The sequence below is a fragment of the Bos indicus genome, chromosome 16, assembly GCF_029378745.1.
Source record: "Bos indicus isolate NIAB-ARS_2022 breed Sahiwal x Tharparkar chromosome 16, NIAB-ARS_B.indTharparkar_mat_pri_1.0, whole genome shotgun sequence".
Taxonomy (NCBI): Eukaryota; Metazoa; Chordata; class Mammalia; order Artiodactyla; family Bovidae; genus Bos; species Bos indicus.
The window spans coordinates 71,553,106-71,578,294 of record NC_091775.1 but is presented as its reverse complement, the minus strand read 5'-3'; the positions used below and the strand labels follow the sequence as shown (position 1 = coordinate 71,578,294).

General features: G+C 39.6%; 2 protein-coding genes and 1 non-coding gene across 13 annotated transcripts in view; 2 read left to right on the top strand and 1 right to left on the bottom strand.

The window, feature by feature from the left end:
• Positions 1 to 7,139, bottom strand: part of NSL1 (NSL1 component of MIS12 kinetochore complex) — a 35,475-nt gene extending 28,336 nt beyond the window's left edge. For both annotated transcript variants that reach the window (XM_070768606.1, XM_070768608.1), the window contains exons 1-2: positions 6,906 to 7,139; positions 673 to 751 (exon numbers count right to left, since the gene is read on the bottom strand). In XM_070768606.1, coding sequence (XP_070624707.1) covers positions 673 to 751; positions 6,906 to 7,139 — 313 coding nt within the window. The remainder of the gene's footprint in view (positions 1 to 672; positions 752 to 6,905) is intronic.
• A 59-nt stretch (positions 7,140 to 7,198) lies between these two features.
• Positions 7,199 to 21,975, top strand: TATDN3 (TatD DNase domain containing 3). 10 transcript variants are annotated; one of them, XM_070768615.1, is made up of 11 exons: positions 7,199 to 7,362; positions 8,959 to 8,991; positions 10,195 to 10,268; positions 10,472 to 10,556; positions 12,795 to 12,857; positions 13,754 to 13,863; positions 14,036 to 14,091; positions 15,342 to 15,454; positions 17,986 to 18,063; positions 18,639 to 18,673; positions 21,035 to 21,262. In XM_070768615.1, the coding sequence occupies exons 1-11, from the start codon at positions 7,297 to 7,299 to the stop codon at positions 21,087 to 21,089; spliced, it is 768 nt and encodes a 255-aa protein (XP_070624716.1). In that variant the 5' UTR covers positions 7,199 to 7,296; the 3' UTR covers positions 21,090 to 21,262. The 10 variants fall into 10 exon arrangements, with proteins under 10 accessions (XP_070624716.1, XP_070624715.1, XP_070624720.1 ...); XM_070768614.1 differs by having other exon boundaries at positions 17,983 to 18,063; XM_070768619.1 differs by lacking the exon at positions 15,342 to 15,454 and having other exon boundaries at positions 21,035 to 21,136.
• Positions 18,773 to 18,844, top strand: TRNAE-UUC (transfer RNA glutamic acid (anticodon UUC)). The gene has a single exon. It is a non-coding gene; the product is annotated as a tRNA-Glu (tRNA).
• Positions 21,976 to 25,189: the final 3,214 nt, after the last annotated feature.

Genomic DNA, 25,189 nt, shown 5'->3' with positions numbered 1-25,189 from the left:
TTGAATTTCTTTAAATATGTCACCTTTATTAGGTAGGGTGCAATCTAGTCTGCCTGGACCAGCAAAATATTCTGTCTTTTTAAGGAGGTTTCTGCAAATATTAAACTCATTCTTTATATGGTACTTACACAGTCTAACTTCACATTTCTAAGAGTATTTCACTATCTACTCAAAGGATCAATTATAAAAATATAATTTGATTTATCAAGTATTAAGCATAGGAATATGCTTAATTCTCTGGGCCTGCTTCTTCATCTCACGATAGTTCTCTGGTATTGTATTTTCCAATAAGCTACTGACAAGGGTACTTTTGAAGACTGACCAGATGAAAGTCTTGTGGGAATGCCAGATGGCATATATAAAGGATCATGGTAACCACTATGTTTTTTGCCTCAGTGTATGACCTTAATAGTATTCTAGATTAATTTTCTCTTTTCTTCCAGTAAAGGAACTCTACCAGTAAAGAGGTGACATTGAAAACAGGTAGGAATTCCCTGGTAGTCCAATGGTTAGGACTTCAAGCTTCCACTACAGGGGGCATGGGCTTGATCCCTGGTTGGGGAACTAAGATCCTAGAAGGAATCTTCCATGTGACATGGCAGGAAATAAAATGGAATGGCTACAAAAATAACTCAGAAATGAATGACAGAGGGACAAAGTGAAGTCACATACCCATAAAGCAATCGTCTGAAGCTTCCTGCCATGCTTGCCCATTAATGCTGACATTCTCTTGCACAGCCGATTCGAAAGTCTGCAATAAAGTCACAAAAATCAAGTCACTGAAAATAACTTTAAATACTGAATTCAAACATTTGGACAATTCAGATTTGTGATAGAGAATATAAAAAAAGTAGACGACTAGATTACTAGTATGCTTATGCTTTTCAATGAAGTGAGATTCCATTTGAATCACTTATTCTACCTACATTTTAGTTCCAACAGCCATTAAGAGAATGAGAAAATGTGATGAAAAGTTTTACAATATTGGTGCAAACAAAAAGAATTTACTTACTAAATGAAAGGAAAGTGAAAGTGAAGTCGCTCAGTCGTGTCCAACTCTTTGCGACCCCATGGACTGTAGCCTACCAGGCTACTCTGGTCCATGGGATTTTCCAGGCAGTAGTACTGGAGTGGATTGCCACTTCCTTCGCCAGGGGATCTTCCCAACCCAGGGATCGAACTCGGGTCTCCCGCATTGTAGACAGATGCTTTACCATCTGAGCCACCAGGGAAGTAAATGAAAGGAAAACAAGCTAACAAATTGGGCTCAAATGAATCTCAAGGGTATAAGTAATACATTTGCTGCTGAATGAGGGTCAGTGTTAACAAGTGGGAAAATACACAGGCTTAAAACAAAGTGAAATTAATTTCTACTTTACAACGGACTGTATTTTGGGGGAAGGGGGGACTGCGTTGGGTCTTAGTTGCAGCACACGGGATTTTCATTGCATCCCTGGGGATCTTTCACTACAGTAAATGGATTTACACACACCCTCTAGTTGTGGCACTTGGGATCAGTGTTTCAGTGCTTGGGCTTAGTTACTCTACAGCATGTGAGTTCTTCCGGCACTGGGGGTTGAACCCACATCCCTTGCACTGCAAGGCAGATTCTTAACCACTGGACCGACCACCAGGAAAGTCCTAGGACTCTTTTTTTTTTTTGAGATATACTTTGAAGTATGTAATGATAAAATGACATGAGAGATGCAATTTGCTTTAAAATAAGAAGTATAACATATTTTTGATAACTGCTAAATTTGGTGATGGACATATGGATGTTCACTGTGCTAGGCTATTTTTTGTAACTTTAAAAATGTTCGTAATACATTAAAAAGTAAAAAACTAAAGAAATTTGATGGTATCATCCAAATTTTAAACACACATTCCTTATAGCCCAACAATTTCACGTCTATCAATATAACCTAAAGGACCATTCTCATAAAAACATAAAGAAGATAAACTGAACATGCTTATTTCAGTTCTGTTTGAAATTATGAAATATTGAGGGAAAAATATCTAAATTCAAAATTAGGAGAATGGCTAAATATACAATATACCCATATCATACAATACTAAAAGAATGAAGTACATCTCTATATAACATTAACAAATAATAAAGACATATTCAGTTTTTTAAACAAAAAGCAGGATGTTAACAATTCATCAGCATGACACTATTAGTATTTAAAAAAAAAAAAAAAGGAACACTTTTTAAAACAGAGAGATAGCTTTAAAGCCAAAAAAGAGAAGGATTATATCCTCCAAAATAGTAAGTTATTTCCAAGAAGGAAGAAGGATAGTGGAGAGGAATTCAAAGATTTCTGCTTTATGCTATTTTTCATAAAGAGAATACATTTTATATAATTAAAAATAAGCTTAAAATTATCCTTCAATTTAAAAATAAATTTTTAAGAAAGGAAAAAATAAGCTTAAATCAAATGATGACTGATAATTATGAGTTAGAGTATGTATTCTATACTTTAAAGATTTTTATAAAGTAAAATCCTTACTCTATCCAGTTCTATTCAAGAATTATCCAAATTGTCTTTTTAATATTCATTGTACAGTTGTATCCATTTTTTTAAATGTTACTTTATTAAGTATTAGAGAAATGCAAATCAAAACTAAAGTGAGGTATCACCGCACACCAGTCAGAATGGCCATCATTAAGAAATCTACAAAACAATAAATTCTGCAGAGAATGTACTGCACTGTTGGTGGGAATGCAATATAGACACTGTGGAGAACAATATGGAGGCTCCTTAAAAAACTAGGAATAAAACTACCGTATGACCCAGCAACCCCACGACTGGGCACATGCTCTGAGTAAACCATAATTTGTACCTCAGTATTCACTGCAGCACTATTTACAATAGACAGGACATGGAAACAACCTAGGCGTCCATCAACAGACGAAAGGATAAAGAAGTTACAGTACGTATATACGATGGAATATTACTCAGCCATAAAACCAAACAAATTTGAGTCAACTGAACTGAGGTGGATGAACCCAGCGCCTGTTATACAAGTGAAGTGAGTCAGAAATGAAAAATAAATATCATATATTAATACATATATATGGAACCTTCCCTGGTGGCTCAGAGGTTAAAGACTCTGCCTGGAATGCGGGAGACTGGGGTTCGATCCCTGGGTCCAGAAGATCCCCTGGAGAAGGAAATGGCAACCCACTCCAGTACTCTTGCCTGGAGAATCCCATGGAGGGAGGAGCCTGGTAGACTACACTCCATGGGGTCGCAAAGAGTCGGACATGACTGAGCGACTTCACGTTCGTATGGAATCTAGAAAAATGGTGCTGATGAATCTATCTGCAGGGCAGGAATGGAGACACACGTAGAGAATGGACATGTGGACACAGCAAGGGAAGGAGAGGGTGGGATGAACTGAGAGAGCAGCACTGACACACACACCCTCCCACGTGTACAGCAGATGGCTGGCTTAGAATCGACCTGGCCAGTGCAGGGAACGTGGGTTCAATCCCCAGTCTGGGAAGATCTCACATGCCCTGGAAGCTGCTATATAACCCACAGAGTTCAGCCTGGTGCTCTGTGACTTCCGAGAGGGGTGGGAAGGCAGGGGTGTGGTATGGTGGGGTAGAGGGGTGGGAGAGAGATTCGAGAGGGAGGGGCTATATGTATACTTATGAATGATTCACGTTGTTGTACAGCAAAAACCAACACCACATTGTTAGGCAATTATCCTCCAATTAAAAAAAAAATTGTGGTAGCTGAATAATGGCCCCCAGAGATGTCTGCATTCTAGTCCCCAGGACCTGTGAATATGTCATCTCATACAGAAAAAAGGGGGGATTTTGCTGGTTGTGATAAATAAAGGATCATGAGATGTGAAGAGTGTGCTTGATTATTCAGGTGGGCCCAATGTAATCACAAGGGTCCATACCAAAAAAAAAAAGGGCAGGAGTGTCAAAATCAGAGGGAAGGGATGTGTGAGCAGAAGTCAGAGCTCTGAAGATGAAGGAAGGAGCCATGAGTGCAGCCTCCAGGAGCTGGGAAAGGCAAGGGCAGGGATACACCCCAGAGCCACCAGAAGAACTGCAGCCCTGCCAGCACAGACTTCAGGACTTCTGCCCTCCACAACTGTCAGATAATACCTTTGCATCACTGTAAGCCACTCAGTGTGGTAACTTGTTACATCAACAATAGGAAATGAATACGCTGTCCACACCCTCTATCTCTGTTGTTTTTGGATTGTTATTTTCAATCTCTGTCCCCAGCCCACTACCCACACCCATTATAAATAAATTAAAATATTAAAAGAAAAAAATACACAGGACTTTCCTAGTGGTCCAGTGGATAAGAATCCGCCTGCCAATTCAGGGGACACAGATTTGATTCCTGGTCTGGGAAGATTCCACATGCTGTGGGGTGACTAAGCTGGTGTACCTCGAGTCTGTGTTCTGCAACAAGAGAAGCCACTGCCACAAGAAACCCGCCTGCCTCTAGAAAGCCTGAGCACAGCAATGAAGACTCAGTGCAGCCAAAATTAACTAATTAATTTTTGAAAGCCTTAAATAAAAAGTCTACAGATTATAAATGCTACCCTCTTTCATGATTGGTGGGAATGTAAACTGATACACCCACTATGGCAAACAGTATGGAATTTCCTCAAAAAATTAAGAGTTGCCATATGATCTGCATCCTACTCCTGGGCATATCTATCTGGAGAAAAGTACTAAATAAAATTTGAGAAGATATGCAGGACTTCCCTGGTGGTCCAGTGGTTAAAAATCTGCCCACCATGCAAAGGGACATGACTTCAATCCCTGGTCTGGGAAGATCCCACATGCCAAGAGGCAACTACAACTAAGTCCATGCACCACAGCTACTGAGCTTAGGCTCTCAAATCGAGGAACTGCGACTACTGAGCCCACATACCACAACTACTGGAGCCCGCATGCCCTAGAGCCAGTGCTCCACAGCAAGCGAAGTCACCACAAAGAGAGCTCCGAGCATAGCAACTAAAGAGCAGCCCCCACTAGCTGCAAGTAGAGAAAGTCCTCGCGCAGCGACGAAGATCCAGCCAAATACAAAAATAAATAACTGAAAAAAAAAAAAAGATGCGCATCCCAGTGTTCACTGCAGCACTATTTACAATAGCCAAGACATGGAAACAACTTAAATGTCCATCGACAGATGAAGCATAAAGATGCAGCACATACACAATGGAATACTCCTCAACCGCAAAAAAGATGGAATAAAGCCATTTGCCAAACATGGATGGACTTGGAGATTATCACATTAAAGTGAAGAAAGTCCGACAGACAAAGATATATGATATCATTTATATGCAGAATCTAAAATATGACACAGAAGAACGTGTCTATGAAACAAAGTCACAGACATAGAGAAGAGACTTGTGTGTACAAAGCAGGAGGTGGGTGGGAGAAGGATGGATTAGAAGTTTAAGATTAGCAGATGCAAACTTTTACGTGTAAAATGGATAAACAACAAAGTCCTGATGTACATCACAGAGAACTACATTCAATATTCTGTGATAAACCATAATGGAAAAGAAAGCATACATATGTATAACTGAATCATTTTGTTATACAGTAGAAATTAACACAACATTGTAAATCAACTACACTTCAATAAATTTTTAAAAAACTATCACAAAAAATGTTACTATATTATGCAGTTTTAGATAGAGATGTCAACATTCCTGAAGCCTCCGCCTTTTATCTGTTTTCTTAATTAAAACACAAGTGAATTCCCTTGGTAGTTTAAGTCTTCACATCTTTTATCTTCTAATTTACTTTCTCATCCATTAATAAAGTATAATCGGTTAAGCAAGTTCCTCTTTTCCTGTAAGGAGAACTAATGTTCTAAGTACCTTAGCACTTCCTGGAAAGGGGTAAATGCTAAGATCATTACACAAACAAGTCTTCTCCTGTGAAACTACTACTAAAAACGTCCTCAGGTATGTCTCTATCCTTCCCTTGCTAGCAAGGGGGGAATGATATAAAAGTCAGTGTATATAATACTGGAACACAGAATCACAACCCAGGGAGTGTTCCAACATTCTTCATCCACTTAACTTTATTTTGTTTGCATTGTGGTCAGTAAAACTGTACTGCATTACAAACATTTTGACATTTCCCCCTGTATATAAATAGGTTGTGTGCTTTCTTCAGACTGGCACAAATCCCTCAATTTCTGTCTTCCCCCACGCGACCCCCCCCCCCCAAAAAAAACAACTCATCTTCTACAGAGCTTTGCAAAATACTTGAGAAAGGAAGGGGAAACGGATTATAAGGGTGGGTGTGATCTTAGTGAAGTTTATAATGGGAAGCTTCCTTACCTACTTTAGACTCGTAGAGAAAATGTTTTCGCTCTCTTTACAAGATATTCTAAAAACAAGCAAAAAGACCAAAAGCTAGCCTGGTGACTGACTTCCCGGATTCTCCTTTCTGAGTCTCTGTCTACGCCGTCCAACAGGGGACAATCTAGCCACTTTGTGGCTGCTGAAGCCTTAAAATGTAGCTAGTGGAAAAGGACATCAGGTTTAAGTTTAAGACAGATGTGAAAAGCTTGGTATGAACCAAAGAATGTAAACTAGCTGTTCCTTTTTTTTTAATTATTACAAGTTAAAATGGTATCTTGGACACGGTTAAATAAATATCATTAATTTCACCTATTTTCTTCCTTTTAATTTCAAGTGACATACATGGCTCGCCTTGAATTTTTCGGTCGGACAGCACTGGCCTAAGTAACAACACCCAGCTGCCTCCAGCATCTATCTCGTTCCCTCGCGTTCCCGGGCACCGTTAAACTCTTCCAAAACCGGCCGTGGGCTCCTCCTGACCACTAAGACCGGGGTGTGGAGAAAGCGGGTGAAAAGACAAGAGATGGCTACTGGGCCCGTACCCACTGCGCATCTCGCAGCGCGGGCTCCCGAATCTCCTCAGGCAGCGCGTCCCCGAGCTTTTGCACGAAGCTGCTGCACAGTTCTAGCATTTCCGTCACGGCCCGCTTCGAGGTGCAGCGCACACGGAAGTCTTTTCGGTAGGTGGCAGGGACCGAGGCCCTGTCTTCTGTCCCGGCCACTCTCCCCACGTCCCCGGAAGGGGAGCGAGCCACCGACCTGAGGGCCCGCTCCATACTTCCAACTTGAACTCTGGGCGGGAATTCTGAGGGCGGAAGGGCGGGTTTCCCGGGAGGAAGGAGCACACGTCCGGCCGGAAACTGAGCCCACCGCGGCACTAGCGTTCCGGCTGTGGCTCCGCCGGCGAGTCCAGGGGTTTCGGTGGCTGCTGTGATGGGGGCGGTGGGCGTAGGGCTGGTGGACTGTCACTGCCATCTCTCCGCCCCGGACTTTGACCACGTACGTGAGGGCGAGGTCGGGCCCGTGGGAGCGGGGCGGGCCCCGTCCTTTACCCTTCGAGTTATCCTCCCGTGGGGCGAAGTTCCACGCGTAATGTCAACGTGTTTTACCTGCTACATTGGAAACCAGAGGCTCGTATTAGAGAAAGAAGAGGCGGTTCTGTTTTGGGGGTAAACCTCTCAAGAGGTGACGCTTAAGTTGCGGAAGAAGGACAAAGCGGTGGGTGCATGGTGGTGAGGAAAGCAGGCGGGTTGCAGGCCCCTCGACAGGACAATATTTGGCCAAGATATCTAAAGCCTGGGTGGCGTCCAATGAGCTAAAAAGAGAGAAGCATAAAATCGGACTCAAGAAGTTTGCATAGGATAGGTGAGGCACGAATTCACATTTCATTAGAATCACAATGAAAGTGAAAAGTGAAAGTGAAGTGGCTCAGTCGCGTCCGACTCTTTGCGACCCCATGGACTGTAGCCTACCAGGCTTCTCTGTCCATGGAATTTTCCAGGCAAGAATACTGGAATGGGTTGCCATTTCCTTCTCCAGGAGATATTCCCGACCCAGGGATTGAAGCCGGGTCTCCCACATTGTAGGCAGACGCTTTACCGTCTGAGCCATCAGAATCACAATGGGGATCCTGTAAAACTGTTTGTTGGTTGGGTGGGTGGGTGGTTGAAGGAGAGAGACATGATCTGATAATCCATTTAAAAACCTTTCTGCCGATGTGTGGTAAATGGATAGAGAAGAACAAGGGTTAGAAGTTAGAAAACCGGTTTGGAGGCTTTTGCAGTATTGAGACTAAAGATGATCCAGGTTGCAGGGGAGTTGTAAGCGAGAGAAGCAGATGGATTCAAGTTATATTTTGGAGATCGATTCTTAAGTACATACTGAGAGGAACTGGATGTGCAGAGAGAGGGAGAGGAAGAACTTGAGGATGCTGGAGAGAGATGGTGGTGCTGTTTACTGAGATGAGGAAAAACAAATTGGAGAAGACAGGCAGAAGGAACAGATTTGTTGGGGAGAAAATAGTTATGCTTGGCACATGTTGAAACCTGATGTCCATCCAAGTGAAAATGTCATATGGTCATTTAAAAATTTGAATCTTGGGTTCAGAAGAGAATTACAGGCTGGAGATAAAAACTGGGGACTCACTAGCATAATGAGTATAGTAATGAGATCACTTAACGGGAAGTACACAAAGAGAAGCCTATGGTCCTGAAATCAGAGGAGAAAGAGCCAGTCAAGGAGACTTGATAAGTAGCCGACAGCTAAAGAGAAATATTTGCAGAAGCCAAGAGGAGAAAATATTTGGGGAAAGAAAGAGTAGAAAAGTTGTAGAAAAGAAATGCTACTGAAGGGTAGAGTGGGAAAGAGAAGTGTCTTTTATATTTGACAATAACAGTTTCTGTTCCAGTAGAGTGGGAACATAAGCCAGAATTTACTGAGAGAGTAAATGGAAGGTGCGTCAGCTAGGCTCTTCTCACCACCCTGTTCCTGGCCATCATTGTCAGTCTTAATGTGCCTCAACTGCATTGGTATACACAAGCAAAGGATAGTTACTTATCCATCTAAAATGATCATGATTACTTATGTTTATTTTAGGATCTGGATGATGTGCTGAAGAAAGCCAAGGAAGTAAGCCAATAGCTATATTTGCTCTTTTTTGGTTGTTTTTATTTTCCTGCTAATTTTTATCTAAGATAGTTTGAAATTTTGGTATAATATGTTGATGTTGCTTCAGTAAAACATACATTAACAATAAGCAGCATCTATTGTTTGCTATGTGCCAGACAATGAACTTAAACCCGTTCTGTACATTATCTCATTTAATGTTTCTCAACAACCTTCTAAGGAAGCTACTATTTTATAGGCAGCCGTTACCTGTTTTATAGATGAGGAGGCTAAGGCCTAGATTGACTTGTCCAAAGATGTGTCACTAGTAAAGTGATACAGACAAGATAGTCTGAATCCAGAACACATGCCCACAGACACCAGGCATGCCAGCTGTATAGAACAGGTTGGTCCGTCTGTCAGTTCTTGCTGCTGCTGCTGCTGCTAAGTCGCTTCAGTCGTGTCCAACTCTGTGCCATCCCATAGATGGAAGCCAACCAGGCTCCCCCATCCCTGGGATTCTCCAGGCAAAAGTACTGGAATAGGTTGCCATTTCCTTCTCCAATGCATGAAAGTGAAAAGTGAAAGTAAAGTTGCTCAGCCGTGTCCGACTCTTAACAACCCATGGACCGCAGCCTACCAGACTTCTCCGCCCATGGGATTTTCCAGGCAAGAGTACTGGAGTGGGGTGCCATTGCATTCTCCGCTGTCAGTTCTTAAATTAGCATTATTCTGAAGATCTTGGGAAAATTATAAAAGTTTTCTGAAACATTTTGGTTTGTTTGGAGGAAAATTGTTAATTTGGGGAAGCATTTATGAAATTCATTACAACTAGCATTTTGTGGTCTTCCTTGAAACTTATAGAAATGGTTGCCATTTTTATATATAGCCATCTTTCACTATTGCAGTTTAATTAGGAGTGTGGTATTTGGAGTAACACAGGCCTAATGATCTTGGACAGGTTATATGACTCCATCCAAATGTCTCTTGATCCATACCATGGATTACAGCAATGCCTATGTCAAAAGGGTGTGCAGATTAAATGGGGTAATATTTATACTCACTGAATATATGTCCAAAACGTAGTAGCTAATTAGTGATAGCCATTATATTGATGGAGTGTGAGTGAGCAAGGATAACTAAAAGCACAGAAAACTTTAAATTTTTATTTAGTTGTATTGGATGTATATTGAGACTATAACTAAATTCTATTCATTTTTGTTTCAGGCCAATGTCATGGCTCTTGTGGTGGTCGCTGAACATTCAGGAGAATTTGAAAAGATTATGCAGCTTTCACAAAGGTGCTACTTCTCATAAAGAAATAGAAAAGGATGCATTTATGGTGTCATGTTTATAATATCAAAGATCATCCATTTTTAAAGAGAATGAGAAGGAAAAAAATTACATTAACAGCCTTAAAAAAATTATTTCCTACTTGTTCTTCAGAGTAACATTGTCTCCTAGTCTAATAATCCTGCTTTCTTAATTCATTCTACATTTTTAGGTATAATGGGTTTGTCCTGCCATGCTTGGGTGTTCACCCAGTTCAAGGAGTTTCACCAGAAGACCAAAGAAGTGTCACATTAAAGGTAATAGTCTTATAAAACAGGAGCCATAAAAAATGGTATTACCCTTTGACTCAGTAATCTTCCTCTTTCTGATTTTTATTCTAAAGCAATAATCCAAAAGAAAAAAATTCTATCTTCTTTCACAAAGAGGTTTATTACAGCATTATTTATAATAGAGAAAAAGAGGGAACAGCCTAGCAGTTCAAAAATAAATAGTTAACTTATACAGTGTTAAATATGATGCTACAAGGTTAAATATAATTTTATAGAAAATGTGGGTTATAAGGTATATGTGCATGAGTGCTAGGTCATTTCAATTGTGTTCAGCTACTTGTGACCTTATGGACTATAGCCCACCAGGCTCCTCTGTCCATGGGATTCTCCAAGCAAGAATCCTGGAGTGGGTTGCCATACCTTCCTCCAGGGGATCTTCCCCACCCAGGGATTGGACCCGCATCTTCTGCATCTCCTGCATTTTGGGCAGATTCTTTACCCATTGAGCCATACATTGGCTCCTGTCCCTACTTAACCCACTTCAGTCATTTCTGTTACAAGCCTGACCCCTGTTCTAAAGGTTCTAAAGACTAAATATTTTCTTTAATAAAAAAAAATTCTAATTATTTTAAATCGGTCAGAATAGATCTCTCCTCCCTCCCCTTTGCCCTTCCTTTCCTTCTCTCTACCTCATTTTTGAACAGCATAGTGGAAACATCATGAGCTTTGAAGTCAGAGAGACTTGGCCTGCTGCCTTCTGCGATCTATGGCACTTAACTTTGCCAGGTCTCAGTTTCCTCATTTGTAAATGGTGCATAATTATTTGCAGTATTCCCAGTCATAGAGTATAAAGGTATAGAATATTTAAAACCCCACAATAGAACCACTAGCTCTTAAGGAACTTAAGACCTTATGGAGGAAGTAGGAATAGAGCTAAAGTCAGAAATAGACCTATGAATGTCCTTTGAAGTATTTTTACATCTATTAAAATGATAAAGACCACATATATTTATACACATTAGTGATATGAAGTAGTATTTCTATTAACAATTTACTATCCTTGACTTGCCAGAAACTTCCAAATTATTTCACAAGGAATTGAAATAATCTCATTGTAAGTTTGTTTTCCTTGTTTTTATAGATAATACATATATCCAGAAAGATTTTTTCCCTATATCTGGTCTTCATCCAAATGTGTAATTTCTTTGTCTTAAGGTTTTCTAAGTGTGCTATGTTTGCTGGGTAATCTCTCCAACTTCTCCAGTCCCTTTGAGGTCCCAGAGACACAGATTAGTTTGAACATTTGATACAGAAGATCCTTTCCTGACACTGACCTACTCAGCTATTGTCAGACACCTTCTCTGGTAACTAGGGTTATGTACTCTTAGCTCCTCTTGACAATGTTAATTCTTCTTCATTGAGTCTACTGGAATTGTAAGGCCTGGATTTATCCTCCCCCATCTTCTTTTCTCTCTCTTCAGGCGTAATTATAACATCTTCTCCTGTTCCTCGACCATCCGTTTTTACCTCCCTTTTCTTAATTCTCCTTTTTCTGATTATTCTCACTAGAAGTACTTTGAATTTACATACTCTGAAATCCTCAAAGTAATTTAAAATACGTAGAAGCAAGTTTTCCATATATTTGTTTTTCTCTTACCTTACAAGGAAACCCTTGCAGGGGAAATTCTCTTTCAGTGGAAACAGTGATATGGAAACTAGCAGTACACAGTTACTTCAGTAGTTGACAAACAGCCATATGCGTGAAATTTAGTATTTATATTGTTGAAACTTTAGGACAAAAATAGGGTACGCAGAACTCTAAAGATGAAATCAGTGAAAATAGTGCAAAAGATGTTTGGGATTATCACTATTAAAATTCACAAGTCATTCGTTTGTACCCTAAGAGGAGAATATAATAATGCGCTCCCAGACTCCCCAAGGTGAGTGGCTTTGTTCTTTCTTGCTCAGCTATTCGAGGAAATCCAAATGCCTCCTAAACAGAAGGAAGTGTTGAAGTGGGAATCTTCGTAAGAAGTAATGTTCTTATAACTAACTGGGTATGGGACATTTCTGCTCAAATTTCCAGCTAGAATTACTCACCATTATAGAAGGATTACCATTCCTAGTTCCTCAACTGGGTAAAGGATTTGTATGTAAAGGACCCAGCATAGCATAGTGCCTGGCATGTAATAGGTGTTGATACAAAACCTATGAAATTCCTCTCTCCTTCTATTTGAATGAATTTACTCTTTTTTTTCATCCCAGGATTTGGATGTAGCTTTGCCCATTATCGAGAATTATAAGGATCAGTTATTGGCAATTGGAGAGGTAAATATCCACTAGCTGATCAAGTGATTTCTAATCCAGACCTCCATGTGATATATGAAAGCAGTCCTTAATTCAGTGTTGGTGATTATAACAAACATAGATAATTATGTTCACCCTGCTCAACTGAATAACTTGTCAGTACTTCCTCAGTAAGCAAAAGCACTTAGGGATAAAACAATAGAACGCCTCCCCATGGGCTTGCTAATGGAAGAAGACTGCTTTATTAACATTTCAATATACTTCGCTTTTTTTCCTTTTGCTTAAATAAGGCCATCTCTCTGATAAGTTGAAATAGTATGTACAAGGATACTTTAAATATTAATAGGTTAGTTTATAATAAAAAACTTAATAATTTAAAGTTGTGAAGCATTTTATCACTTGGTAATTCCACTTGTAAAGATAAAAGATAGGAATAACACATTCAGAATATAGCATATAGCAGTGCATGCCAAAATAGTATCAAGGGAAGCAGTCGTTTATAATCATTACTGTCCAGCGTGGGGACCACATGCAGCTGTTGAGCACTGAACTGTGACTGGCCCAAACTGATGTGTGCTATCAGGATAAAATGCACAGAGGATTTCAAAGTCTCAGTACCTCAAAGAAAGAATGTAAAATAACTCAGTAATTTTACATTGATTATTTGTTAAGATAATAATGTGAATGTAATAATATTGATAATGATTTAGGAATAGTGACTTAAAGTATATTATTAAAGTTAATTTCACTTGTTTCTTGTTAGTGTTTTTAATGTGGCTACTGGAAACTATAAAGTTGTGTATGTGACTTGTGTGTATGACTCGCATTATATTTCTCTTGGACAGTACTGCTTCATCATCTGCCTTTTGGGATTCATTAAACCATAAACGTGATTCTGTTTTATTTTTCTGTTATAGGTTGGACTGGATTTCTCCCCCAGATTTGCTGGCACTGATGAACAGAAGGAAGAGCAAAGACAAGTCCTAATCAGACAGGTCCAATTAGCCAAAAGACTAAATTTGCCTTTGTAGGTTAATTATCATCTTTCTATATTAATAGTTCTAAAGCACATTATTGATAAATAATGATTCTCCTGAAATGGAGCTCTACTTTTCTTTTTCTCTTAACTACTTTAATAGATCAAAAATAATATGTTTGTAGTAAATACTTAAAAGAAGGTTTTTTTTGTTGTTAAACAGAAATGTTCACTCACGCTCAGCTGGAAGACCTACCATCAGCCTCTTAAATGAGCAAGGTATGTAGGTTCCTGAGAAAAATGTGCCTAATGTTTTGACAATTCTAGTCCATGTTCTCATAGAAAAAGACATCTTATTTGTTTTCTTAAAGGGAAGGGAAAGGGTCAAGTGTAGTGATGGAAATCAATTAAGATGGTTTTGCAAGTGAGCCTACTAATTATAAGGTTCTCAGTGTGATTGTAATGTCCATCAGACCAGGATAAAGCGAATGAAAAATTAGATCAAGTAAAATAAATAAGTTTTTTTTTAATTGGATCAAGTAATCTTTAGTGCCTTCATTTAAAAATTAGCAGCTCAAATTTTTTCATCAGCTTAACCAGCTGATTAATGAGAAAGAGGAAAACACAAAGCAGAGAAGGGTGATCACATTGGCTTACTCTTTTGCCTGTTTTATAGCTGCTGCTTCAGAAAATGGTATTATTCAGATGGTGGCCATCATACATAAAATGCCCTGTCATCTTCACCAGTTGTTCCTAAAGGAAAAATACTTCTCATAGGATTACTTTTCAAATTTTTTAGTTGCCATCCACAGTAAGAAATGCAATTTATTTTGAAACTCGGTATATACTCATATAGAAACTGACAGAAGTTTAAGAAGCAGTACATCTGTGTATGTGCGTGTGTGTGATTATATTGACTGGCACACCCTGGCCAGTCATGACCCACTAAACTGTTTCCGTAACTCACAGTTGTAACCCACTAAATGTCACACCTGCCATTTGAAAAAACAATATTAAATAGTGAGGTAAACGTAATTGCCTACAACTTGAAAGCATTGTGGTTCTCAGTGGTGAGTACTGAATCCCTTGGGATCACTGAGAGCATGATTTTTATGGAGGCTGAGCAGCCTTGCTTTGAGAACTGGAAGAAGTTTTTGGGAAACCTACTCTGACTGTTGAATTTTTGAACTATTCAATTCCTCATTTCCACTAGCATCCTTCTCAAGGACAGTTTGACCATTTAAAAACCTGTTAGGAACAATAATTTGACACTTCACAAACTTCAAGAAGGTTTGGAATGGGAAGTTTAAATAATTGTTTAAAATTTGTTTCAATTGTATATAATTTATTCTGCAGATTAAGAATTTATTTTTATTCTACTGGTTGAACACTGTGCGTTTATCTACCCTTTAGAAACCTCAGAACCTTCTAGTGACCAACATTTACTTACAATCTGTGTTGTTCAATTTGATTAGTGGGAAAACCTTTCATTAAGGAAATAAAATGAACTCTGATTTACTTTTTGAGAGGTGCTGACAAAGTGTTGCTGCATGCGTTTGACGGTCGGCCGTCTGTAGCCATGGAAGGGGTAAAAGCTGGGTACTTCTTCTCAATTCCTCCTTCTATCATAAGAAGCGGGCAGGTAAAATCTTTCATTAAACTTCCTCTATGCTTTGTGACCTAACACTTTAAAATATGAACTTGCACTTCACTCTCGTGAACTTTTCCTGTTCAGTACTTTTTACGTTACTGTACTGTTGTGTACTGTTCTGGTTTCATTACAAAAATTAATCTTAGGTCCCTACCTCATACTTACATCAAGAGTAACTCATAAATGGATCAGAGACCTAAATGTAAGAGCTGAGATTACAAAACTTTTAGAAGAAGACAGATCCAAATCTTGATGACCATAGATTAGGCAGTGGTTTTCTTTGCCATGACACCAAAAGCACTAACAGCCAAAGAAAAAAAATAGATAAATTGGATCCACACACAAAAAAACTGGGCAGCTCATGCTCAAAAGATCTGAACTCCCCGATAGCTTTCAGAAAAGCATTTTTAAAGGCTGTATGAGGGAGGAGGCTGCAGGGCGTGTGATCAGCTTGTACTCAGTGCTCGAATTGGTTGACATCAAGATACAGTTTTAAGCATCATCAGTCAATCTGATTTCAAATGGTCTGATATCTACATGCTTGAGGTCAGCAGTTTTCATCTGGTGACGGTCTGCTTCCTGTAAAAACAACTTAGGAATGTGTGTCAGACCTCTGCGTGTATCTTTCAGGGAACTGGAAATTTGGTGAGTCTCCTATATGACTGATTTGTACCAGTTTTCCAACCCAACAGCTATTCATTACTTCTATATCTTCACGTTTCCTTAACTCTTAAACCAGCCTTTTAAGACTCAGGGGAGGCAGTAGTCCAAAATTATTATTTTATTTACCAATTTAGCATTTTAGTTTTGTTTTTTAATTTTTATTGAAGTTGATCCAAGATTATTTTTATTTTTCCTACTTTTATCATTCATGGAGAAATTTCTTAGTAGTACTTTTTAGCAGTGGTATCATTTCCTTTTCAAAACTAAAATGCTATTATTCTTTCTAAGTTTAAAGATAATATTTGTGCATTATAGAAAATTGAGACACTTCAGAAAAAGACAAATTTCCGGTCAACCCAACCCATCCTACCACTGAGACAATCATTGTTAACATCTGATTCATATAAAATATGAAGATATCATATTCTTTTTGTTTTGAGTTAGCTTCATGGATATTTTTTGTATCTATAAACATAGACCTATTTCTTCTTTAAAATAATTACGTACTATTTCACAATATGGATGCACCGTAATCTAGTTAAGTAAAGGTTACGTTGTGTCTAGTTTTCACTGTTAACAAACAGCACTTCAGTGAATAAATAGCGTTGTGCATCACAGTTGTTCACATAACTCTTGCAGTTACTGTGTATAAATGGAACCATTAAGAAAAAGGGTATGTATTTTTAAATATGTGGTTAAATCATCACATTTCCTTTGAGGAAGTTTATACCAGTTTAATTTTTGTCTGCCAGCAGGGCATGAGCATACATATTCCTGTGCTTTTGAAATTTTACTCTTTCTTTTTTGGCTGTGCTGGGTCCTCGTTGCTGTGCTGGCTTTTTTCTCATTGTGAGCGGGGGACTTCTCTTTGCTACAGTGTGTGGGCTTCCCCTCGCGGTGGCTTGTCTTGTTGGGGAGCACAGGCTTTAGGGTGAGCGGGCTCAACGGTTGCAGTTCCCAGGCCCTGGAGCGCAGGCTCCTAGCTGCAGTGCTCGGGCTGAGTTGCTCCTCAGCATGTGGGATCCTACCGGACCAAGGATCGAACCATGTCTTCTGCGTTGGCAGGTGGTTCTTTACCACTGAGCCACCAAGGAAGCCCTGAAATTTTACTCTTAAAATAATTTATTTTATCATTGTTCTACTCTGCATCATCTATCTCCTTTCCATTTTTTATCTTAAAAAGTACAGTGGCAACAAGAGAATTGCTCTTGATGTAAAACTCACTGAGTTAATTGAAGTCTTTATAATCCAGGCAAAATCATAAACAGAATATAAAACCATCTGTTTCCTAATCTAAAATTCAAAATATGCACATGAACTTAAATTTATAAACATAAAACCTTGACTGACTCAAAGTGAATAGCAGGAAGAAACCCAGAGTATGGTAGTGGTGGAGAAACAATAGAAAATGATAGAAATCTCTCTGTGGATCTTTCAGTGAGCATGTGGTATCAGATGTTTGGTTTCTTGCTGGATGTACCTCATTTTTCGCTCTTGGTTGCTGCTCTTTTGAGTTCCTAGAGGCTTCAGATAATTTTTGGCAAAGAACGTTTTTTTTTTTTTTCTGGCCACACTGCAGTGCTTGTGAGATCTTAGTTCTCCATCCGGGGATCAAACCTGGGCCCCCTGCAGTGGAAGCACAGAGTTCTAACTGGACCAGAGAATTCCCAAAAATGTTTCTTTTTAAATCTGTTAGTGTAGAATGATGAGAACATAGTGGACATTTATTAGTTGAATATTCAGGTATGAATTTTAAATTCCTGCCGAGTAGAATGCATTGCCAGGTAGGTTTAATGCTCCTTCTTTAATCTTTACTTCTCGTGTTTTAAACTTACTAGCTTTCTCTTTTCTCTAAGAAGCAGAAACTTGTGAAACAGTTGCCTTTAACTTCAATTTGTTTAGAAACGGATTCCCCTGCACTGGGACCAGAAAAACAGGTAAACGATTTTCCTATTTCTACATTATTTAGTGTATCTTTCATTTGAAATATTTTCAATTTAGCTGTGTTTCTCATTACAGTGTAAATACAATGGAATCTTACTTTAGTACTAGGTTGAAAGATTATATTGACTTAAATTTCATCAGGTCTTTTCCAAATATGGCTGTAGTGCCCCAAAGAATATGATTTGCTATGGGTCACAACCTAGTTTATGTAATATTGAAATCCAGACCAGTATAGTAGAAAAGCTTAGTGTCTACACCTGAAACTACCACAACATTGTTAATCAACTGTACTCCAATAAAAAAAAAAAAAAAAAAAACCCAGTGTCTAGAGTCAGAAAGACCTGGATTCAGATCTGGTGTGTGATGGTACCCACTAGCTGTGTGACTTTGGTCAAGTTTCTTAATCTCTCTGAAACTATTTCTCATTTGTAAAATGTGGGTAAAATAATAGTAAAATACTTTGAAGTATTACAGTGGGGATTAAATGAAGTAATGTATATGAAAGTGCTTTGTGTGTCTGATATATAGCAGATGCTCGATAAATGTTCATTTTTCTGTTTTGAATTAGCATGCTGAAATTAGCCTCAATGTCTTGCAGTACATGTATGTATTGATATAGTCATAGATATATTTATGAAATTTCTGCTGTACATTTTGTTATTATAGGCCATAAAGAATCATACTTTAAATATTGCTAAGAATTCCCTGGTGGTCCAGTGGTTAGGACTTGGTGCTTTCACTGCCAAGGCCCAGGTTCAATTCCTGATCTAGGAACTAAGATCCTGCAAGCCTCGCAGCACAGCCTATTTAAATAAATAAATATTGCTACCATTATAAGTTATATTTACCTGAGGGGAAGACACAGTATCTGCTTTATTTGCTTATACAGTGCCTGTTGCAGTCACTTAGCACTAAATAACTTCCTGAGTGCCCCTGACTGCCCATCAGAGCTGTCTCCATGCCTCCCATGTTCAGAGGATTGGCGCTTGAGAGTCAGGAGTTTGGAAACAGTAGTGATGAAATTGGTAACAAACTATGATTATTTGTGATTACATTATGATTATTGCTAAATAATGTCCAATTAGTTACATAATTTTATAAATCAGCTCTTATAAAAATACAGAAAAGGAATGAGAAAACAGGATCGTAACTGCAGATATTTTTTGTTTGAGTGTAAAATAAAATAGTACAAAACTGCCTTCCTGACTAGTCGAAATAGGAGAAAAGGACCTAACTTTTTTACCCTAAAAATGAGTTTCAAATGCTATTGTAATTCAATTTCATATTTGTATTTTGATGATTTGATCAAAATTGTGTTTTTGGCATAATACCACGCACACAGTAGGTACTCAAAAATATTTATTGAATAAATGAATTTTAAAAGGGAATATGTTTTTTGTTGAGTAAAATGTGTTTATCTTAGACAAATAGAAAACACAGAAAATAATAAGAAAATAGAACCATCTACCACTGAAAGGTTACCACTATAGTATACTGGTTAAAAGTATATACTCTGATGTCAGATTGCTCAGGTTGAAACCTCAGTTGGGCTGTTTACTAGCTGTTTAGGATCCCTTCTTATCCGTAAAAAAGGATGGTAATAATAATACCACCTATCTCCTAGAGTTATTTTGAGGATTAAATGAGAAATTCCATGAAAAACTTAGAACAAAACCTTGCCTACGATAAGCACTAAATAAATGCAGGTTCTTATGTCCTTCCACACTTTTTTATATTCATATATGTACACATAATATGTTTTTCATAAAAACAGAATTAACCTTAACACATCATCTCATGACTTGCTTTTATGTGGTGAACATATGTGTTCGTCAGTAAATAAACACTTTTCCTCATCCTGGTTAATAACTGTATAAATTGTAGCGCATGAGTATATTTAACCGGATATTGCCATGTAGGTTGTTTGTTTCCAACATGGTACAGTTAACTCTTGAATAGCGAAGTGGTTAGGGGTACTGACACCTTCTCCAGCCCTGCGCCACACCATGGAAAGTCCGCATCTATCTGCCCTCCGTGTCTTCAGTTTTACATCCCTGGATCCAGCCCTCATTCACATGGTTCTGCATTCACAGATTCAACCCAAGTTTGGATTGTGCGGTACTGTAATTTTTACTGAAAAAAATCTGTGTATAAGTGGAACCACACAGTTCAAACCATGTTGTTAACAGTATAACGAATGTCCCTGAACCTAAATCTGGGTGCACATTTTTCATTGTTTTCTTAGTAGCCTACATTCTCAAGGTTATTTTTTTTGCTCTTAACAGTTGTCGTATTCCTCTGAACATTATCATCCTGAGTAAATAATAACAACAGTAATATATTTCATCATATCTAAATGACTGAAGATGTACCACTATTTTGTGACCCTTAAGGAAAAAAACACTACCAATTATACTTTCACATGCCATTGAATGTCAGTAAAATATTTATCAGTTTCAGAGACGTTAAGATAGGGGAGAAATGCGTCTTAGAATCAGTAAAATATGGGTGCATAACCTATTTAGTCTTCAGACACACGATGGCATTACTTGAATCAAACTGCACTGCAGCCTGTGGGGTGTAGTGGCCACGCAGCAGAGCCCAGTCTTTACAAGCACTTGCTTGAGGAGCAGACCAAGGGGCAGTTAGTGCGTCGGTCAGGTCACCAAGTGTCCACTATGCAGACTGCTTCATGAGCTAGGTTCTGGGACCTCAGTTGTTAATTCCCTGCCCTAGGGTTTTGTGAGCCCTATGTTTCAAGAGCAGCATAGACTCCATCAGTGTTGTAGCCTTAGCTTTCAGGCTGAAGTTCAGGGCCTTCTCCCCACCCCCTTTAAAAAAAAAAAAGGAAAGAACCCATCAGTTGTTTTAGCCTACTCATTTTCATCTCTTTTATCCACAGTCTCCAAGGATTGCTTCTGTCAAGTGTCACGTTTGATTCCGTGTCTCTTTTTTCTGTTTCAGGTACGGAACGAGCCCCGGAACATTTCCATTTCAGCAGAATATATTGCCCAGGTGAAAGGGGTCTCAGTGGAAGAAGTTATAGAAGTGACAACACAGAACGCGTTGAAACTGTTTCCCAAGCTTCAGCGGCTGCTCCCCAAATAGCCTCTGAACAAAACCACCTGCAGAGGGCAGTGTTTGAGAAAAATAAGTGTCCTGACAAGTCTCAACTGCAGAAGCCACTGGAGAAGTATCAAGATAGAGATTATAATTAGAGACAAGTTTCTCTCAGAAGTAAAACTGTGCTTAGATCCTGAAACCCTGGGTTCAAATTCTACCTTGCACTGCTTTTCAGTTAATGAACTCATAGCAGGAGATTGGGAACACTGCTGCCTCTTACTTTGCCCGTTAAGAGCAACCACCAAATGAACTGAAACCGTTTCTTCTGGCGAGGGTGGCTCCCACAGATAAGAAAAACGTGCTACTGTGATGGCATGGAACAGGCCACAGTTGGATTCTTTACCGCCTCTTTGACTTCTTACAGGATTTATCCAGTGACAGAAGAGTATCTAGTTTCTTATCCTGTCAAAAGTCCTATCTTTTCTGGGTTTGTAAAACTGAACTTTGCATTTTGAATTCTCTCTCTAAGAGAAAAATGATCATGGTTTTTATGTTGATCTTAGATTCTGACTTGGGAAGCCAGTGGTTTGTACAATCATCATTAAACACCAAGCCCCAGAGTTTAGTTAATAATTGATTTTAAGTTCCAGTCTGAATTTTGTCACAGGTTTAAAATGTAAATAGCTTCATTAAAAATGTATCCGACATTTTTGCATACAGTAATATTTTACATTCTTAAGTTTTGAAAATCTCAGGAGAGAAGAGAGTCTTGTACCTAGTGGTGATGGCAGCACAACAATATGAATGCACTTAATGCCAATAAACTGTACTGGTAAACATTATTAAGATGGTAAATTTTGTTACGTGTACTTTACTACAATTTTTTAAAAAAAAATCTTAAATGTAGTTTACAAGGTATTGTGATTAATACCAAAACCTGAGTATTTAATTTTGTTAAATTTTATAAGCAGGAAAAAGTACCTGCCAGAGAAACAACTTCCTAAAAATCGAAGTGATTTTTACATAATCTTCAATATTTTGAAATGAATTCATTTATGGAGGAGTGGGGGTAGAGGGTCCCCAATCAAGTTAGACCATCTAAGAAGCAGAACAGGACCCCTTATGAGATATTCAGCCACTTATCATCATGATGACAGATGAAATTCCCACATTTAGTGGGAGGTTGTATTAAAACTAGATGTCTGAGTTCTCTTTTAACTCTCTTTCGCCCGTTTCCTACCGCCATCTGCTCACAATCCCTTTATCAGACGTCTTCTCACCTTTAAATCCTCTAAGATCCAACTTACAGGACTTTAGCCTACACAGCCACCCCAGCCAGACATGATCTTTGCCCTCTAAACTGTGTAGCCATTTTCTTCATTTATTCATCAGTTTCTTTCTTTTGTTGTTCAAATCGTTAACTGAGCTCTTCCTACAGGTTGCCCACTAGTCTTAGGTCTGTAGGCTGGAGACAAAGACGGTACAGTTCTTGCCTTCAGCTCTCAGTTTAATAAAGAAGATCAACAAGTGGACAAATTGCAAAGCAATGTGAATAGTACTATAATAAAAGAAAAATGAAATACTATGAAAACCAGCCTGATGACATTTAACACGTGACTCCTTTTTCCTAGGGTTACTTTATGTTTTTCACCTCCAGAGATTGTAAACCTTTTGACGGCAAACTACTTTTTTTGGTTTTGCATCTTCTATGTGTCCTGAAGTAGTAGTTAGAAGGGAGCCTGGGTCAGACCTCTCTGCTGACCTTGGAGAGCCTCCCAGAGAGGCAGGAGGCAACTGGAGCTCATTTTGGGGACACAGGAACTGCAGCAGCAGATTTTAGAGAGCTGCTTCTACCTGGTGGTCACTGGTACTGGCAAGTGCCAGTTTGGAATCCTCCTTCAAGTTTATTAGCACCAGGACCTGGTTCTGCCTACCAGCCTGTCAGCCCCAGTACCAGGACACCTCAGCTCTGAGAACCAGCTGGGGGGAGACAGAGCCCCACCCACCAGAAGGCCTGCTGTCTTAAGACCCCTGGAACCCACAGTTACCCTGGGACCCAGCCCTGCCCACCAGGACACCAACACCAGCCTCATCCACCGGTGGACAAGCACCAGCCTCATGATCACCTGGGCTGAAGCCCAGCCCTGTCCATCAGCAAACCATCTTACCAACCATGAGACCCCCCAGGGCCCTGCAGCCAGAGATCCCGGGACACAGCTCCGCTCAGCACTGGGCCAGCACCAGACCCAGGACCTGGCTTCACTCACCAGCAGGCAGACACAAGACCCTGGACCCCTGCAATCCCATAACCTGCCATGGCAGGATCCAGCCCACGCACTGCAGGCTGACACCAGCTCAGAGACATCTTGGGACCCCTCAGTCAGCCACTCCAAGATTTAGTCCCACTCACCAGCAGGTCAGCACCAGCTTTGGAACACGCTGGAACTCACAAGCAGGCATGTGGGTGGGTGGAAGCAGCCCCACCCACCAGCAGGCTGACACTAGATTGGGGAACCCCAGCCCCACCCCCAGCAATCCCAGAACCTGGCTTCACTGACCAGTGGGCCGATGCTAGCCCTGAGATCCCCCAGGACTCTGCAGCGAGCACCTCAGGGCCTGGTCCTGCTCACTAACGCCTAGTAGCCGCTACACAAGGCAGGGCCTGGCAGCCAACCAGACCAGGGGCCAGCCACACCTTATGGTAGCTTCCACAGTACTCAACTTCCCAGGACAGAAGGACACACACAGTCCACATAGGGGGCACCCCTAGAGCACATAGCTCTGGTGACCAGAAGGGATTGAGCAGCAGCTATGAAAGGCCAATTTTCCAAAGTTAGAAAATGTAACCAATATACCAAATACACAGAAAAACAAACAGAGAGTTAGGCAAAAGGAGGTAACAGAGGAATATGTTCCAAAGGAGATGGAACATATTTCATCTTTCATCCAAAGATGAAACCCCGACAGAGCCAAGTGAAGTGGAGATGGGCAATCTACCTGATGAAAAGTTCAAGGTAATGATCATAAAGATGTTCAAAGAACTCAGGAGAGGATTGTAGGAACAGAAAGAGAGATTCAAGGTTTTTAACAAAGAGTTAGAAAATGTAACAAAGAATCAAACAGAGATGAAGAATACAATAACTGAGATGAAAATGCATTGGAAAGAATCAACAGTAGATTAAATGATATGGAGAAATGAAAGAGTGAGCTAGAAGACAGAGTGGAAATCCCTGACACTGATCAGAAAAACAAATAAAAAGAAATGAGGACAGTTTAAGAGACCACTGGGACCACATCAGGTGTACTAACAGTCACATTACAGGGCCCAGAGTGAGAAGAGAGAGAGTAAAGGTCATATTTGAAGACATAATAGCTAAAAACTTCCCTAACTTGAGAAAAGAAACACATAGCCAGGTCCAAGAAGCACAGAGTCTCAAACAAGATCAACCCAAACAGGACCACACTAAAACACACTGTGATTAAAATGACAAAAATTAAAAACAAAATATTAAAAGCAGCAAGGAAAAATCTACAAGTTGCATAATACAAGGGAATTCCCATAAAGATACCGGCTGACTTTTTACCAGAAACGTTTGATCCCTGGTTTGGGAAGATCCCCTCGAGAAGGGAATGGCTACCCACTCCAGTATTCTCGCCTGGAGAATCCCACGGACAGAGGAGCCTGGTAGGCTACAGTCCATGGGGTTGCGAAGAATCAGACATGACTGAGTAACTAACACTTCTGGAGGCCAGAAGGGAGTGGCATGATATATTCAAAAGAATGAAAGGGAAAATCGTATAACCAACAAGACTCTACCTGGCAAGTGTTTCATTCAGATTTAATAGATCAAAAATTTTGCAGACAGGTGAAAGCTGAAAGAGTTCAGAAACACCAAAGCAGCTTTACAAGAAATGCTAAAGGGACTTCTCTAAGTGAAAAGAAAAGGCCTATAACTAGGAACACGAAATTTACAAGAGGAAAGAGCTCATTGGTAAAGGCAAGTATGCAGTAACCGTGGTAAATCAACCATGTATAAAGGACGACTAGAAGACAGA

What these genes read in the sequence shown, in the direction of transcription:
- TATDN3 (XM_070768609.1), top strand. Translation starts at nt 7,297, where the DNA reads ATGGGGGCGGTGGGCGTAGGGCTGGTGGACTGTCACTGCCATCTCTCC. An exon ending in AGTTATTGGCAATTGGAGAG is followed by an intron (nt 12,858 to 13,753) that starts GTAAATATCCAC and finishes TTTCTGTTATAG; the next exon opens with GTTGGACTGGATTTCTCCCC. An exon ending in AAAAGACTAAATTTGCCTTT is followed by an intron (nt 13,864 to 14,035) that starts GTAGGTTAATTA and finishes GTTGTTAAACAG; the next exon opens with AAATGTTCACTCACGCTCAG.